This window comes from Priapulus caudatus, unplaced genomic scaffold (assembly GCF_000485595.1).
Source record: "Priapulus caudatus unplaced genomic scaffold, Priapulus_caudatus-5.0.1 Scaffold425, whole genome shotgun sequence".
Classification (NCBI taxonomy): domain Eukaryota; kingdom Metazoa; phylum Priapulida; class Priapulimorpha; order Priapulimorphida; family Priapulidae; genus Priapulus; species Priapulus caudatus.
The window spans coordinates 12,736-15,657 of NW_014577486.1; the positions used below are offsets into that span (position 1 = coordinate 12,736).

Here is a 2,922-nt window from a genome sequence, read left to right on the forward strand (position 1 = left end):
AAGTTTCTGAGCGCAGACTTTAAGGTGCTTAGCGCCAGTACTCCCAGATGCACGCCCAACGGCCCATCTTATATCCGGGGACTGTTGTGTGTCCTATATATTGGTACATATATATATTATCCTATATTATTATGTACATAATATATCTTGACATTATAGCATTTAAACCTATGCTATCGCGCATGCGCCATCATAACGATAGGTTTTTGTTTCGTTGCTCATTTATTCTTTCATCTGACATTTATTTTTTATTCATTTAGCTAGTTATTTGCTTGTTTAGCTTTTTTTTCTATCTAGTATATTTTTTATTTTTTTTATTATTTTTGTACATTTTTTTTATTCATTTCTCTATTATATATTTCCAGTGAGTCAGTCAGTCCGTCAATCATTCGTCATTCATCAATCCAGCCATCCATCCATCCATCCATCCATCCATCCAACCATCCATCCGTCCGTCCGTCCGTCCGTCCGTCCGTCCGTCCGTCCGTCCGTCCGTCCGTCCGTCCGTCCGTCCGTCCATCCATCCATCCATCCAACCATCCACATCGCGTACAGCATTATGTACCAGTCGCCACAACTAACACGCTCTCTCTCTCTCTTTCTCTTTCTCTCTCGCTCTCCGCAGTCACCAACGCGACGGTGGCGCCACATGCGGCCATCTTCTTCAGCCACGAGGTGAAGATCTTTCTCGCCGTGGCGGCGGCGCTGCAGTTCCTGCTCACCGTCGCCGGCAATGTGTCGGTGATGATCGCCTACGCGATCGATCCTCGCCTACGCAACGTGCAGAACACGTACATCCTCAACCTCGCTATCTGCGACTTCTTCGTCGGCTGCGTCGACGCGCCGATCGCCTTCTGGGACATCTACCACGACTGGATCTGGGTGCTGCCGCAGCCCGTCTGCGACTTCTGGATGTTCGTCGAGTACACGTGGACGCTCGAGTCCGTCACGAGCGTGATTCTCATCAGCTGGGATCGCTACAAGCTCGTCACGCAGGGAGCGAGTTATCAGGTGCAGAACTCGATACGAAAGGCCGTCGTGCACATCGTCGTCACGTGGGTGGTCGTCATCGCCTTCTACGCGCCGTCGATTCTCGGCTGGCGCGCCTTCGCCGGCTTCTCGGTGCTGAAGCCGACGCTTTGCGAAGTGGAGTTTCTCTACAACTTCCCGTTCACGCTGACGAAGAACATTCTGACGATCGTCATTCCCGGAGCGCTGCTAATCGTCGTCAACGTGAAAGTGTACCGCAATATCGCCGCGCGCACTCGTCGCTTCAAGCAGACGGCGTCGCACACGCTCGCCGCGCCGACGTCCACCGACGCGACCCTGTCGAAGGACCGACGAGCGGCGCGCTCGCTGTTTATCCTCGTCGTCGCTTTCATCGTCATGTGGGCGCCGTGGGCCGTCAATACAACCCTCAGCACGCTGTGCCACGAGTGCTGGAACGACTACGCGTACATGGCTTCCTACTGGCTCCTCTACCTCAACAGCCTCGTCAACCCGCTTCTGTACGCTGCCGGCAGCCCCCGCTTCCGCGTCAACTACAAGCGCATCTGGTGCTGCTACCTGTTCCGCACTAAAGGTATCGTGCATCGCATCACCGACGCGTCGTGGTCGGATGCACGCACGCAGAAGGCGGCCGCCTGCCGCTCCGACTGCCTCGCCGTGCAGCGTACGACGCACGAGATGGCGACGGTGATGCACAGCTACTGCTACACGGTGACGCGAGCCGACGACGCCAGCGCGAACGAGTCGGAGGACAACTGCTGCGGCGACGTCGGCGAGCGGTCGTGCGTCTCCGATATTCACTCGTTCAACGGTACGCCGCGGCCCGAGAGCAGCCAGGAGCGGCTGCTATGAGAGACGCGCGCGCGCGCACGTACACGCAGGTACACACACACATGCACGCACGTACACGCACGCACGCACACCCGCGTATATACATACACGCACTAATTACACGCACACATACTCGCGCGCACATACACACGTGCACGTACTCGCGTGCACGTACACGCACGCACGCACGTACACACATACAAGCGCTTATATACACGCATGTGCATAGTGCATACACGCACACACACGCACACGCACACACGCACGCACGCACACGCGCGCACGCCGGAGCGCGGCGCTGACACACATGCGACGAACACGATATTCGCGAGAGCTTATTTAATTATCTCACATGTTGCGACTTAAAACTCATTACGGTTAGCTGATTGTATAAATCCGACCAACAGTATTATATGTACTGCTCTGTTTCTATTGGAATGCGTATATACAAATAAACGGGCAATGATGTAAGAATATTGCATTTCACTTCACTCCTCTCAATTCAACTCTCACGACTGCCACCCACATATGCCCCTTTCACCCATATATATATATATATATATATATATATATATATATACATCGCGCTATAATACCGACCAACTCTTTGGACCTACATTATTGCTCTAGCGGTCGCGAGCTGGGGAGGGGGCAGGGGGGATATTGAAAGCGAATATGCGAGGCATTCACGCGAGCGGGTTTCCATGTCACGCGCCGGTAATAAACGACTAGTGACTATACAATCGCCGCCGCCGCCGACGACCGATAATGGTCCGTTCTCGCGTCGCCACTCCCCCCCCCCCTGCCGCGATGCTGCGATGCGACAATCAATCGATCTACGGGAATTGCGGGGCTCGGGCGACAATTGTCTCTTGCGTGCGGAGTGTTGATCGTTGATGTTGTAATTATTTGTCGCGCACGAGTCGTCGAGCGACGAGCGGCGCAAATTTCGCGGTGTCAGAGATACACGGAGACCGTCGGCAGCAGCAGCGGTGGCGACAACAGCAGCAACACCAGAAGCAGTAGTAACAGCAGCAGCAACGCCACCACCATCAGCAGTAGCGGCACCACCACCACCACCAC

At 54.3% G+C, this 2,922-nt stretch overlaps 1 protein-coding gene across 1 annotated transcript; it reads left to right on the forward strand.

The window, feature by feature from the left end:
* The first annotated feature begins 527 nt into the window (after positions 1-527).
* Positions 528-1,860, forward strand: LOC106810259 (histamine H3 receptor-like). The gene has a single exon (XM_014813552.1). It carries the CDS (start codon positions 745-747, stop codon positions 1,858-1,860), a length of 1,116 nt encoding a protein of 371 aa, XP_014669038.1. The 5' UTR covers positions 528-744.
* The last annotated feature ends 1,062 nt before the right edge of the window (positions 1,861-2,922 follow it).

Excerpts from the sequence above, each read along its gene's own strand:
- LOC106810259 (XM_014813552.1), top strand. The coding sequence starts at position 745 with ATGATCGCCTACGCGATCGATCCTCGCCTACGCAACGTGCAGAACACG.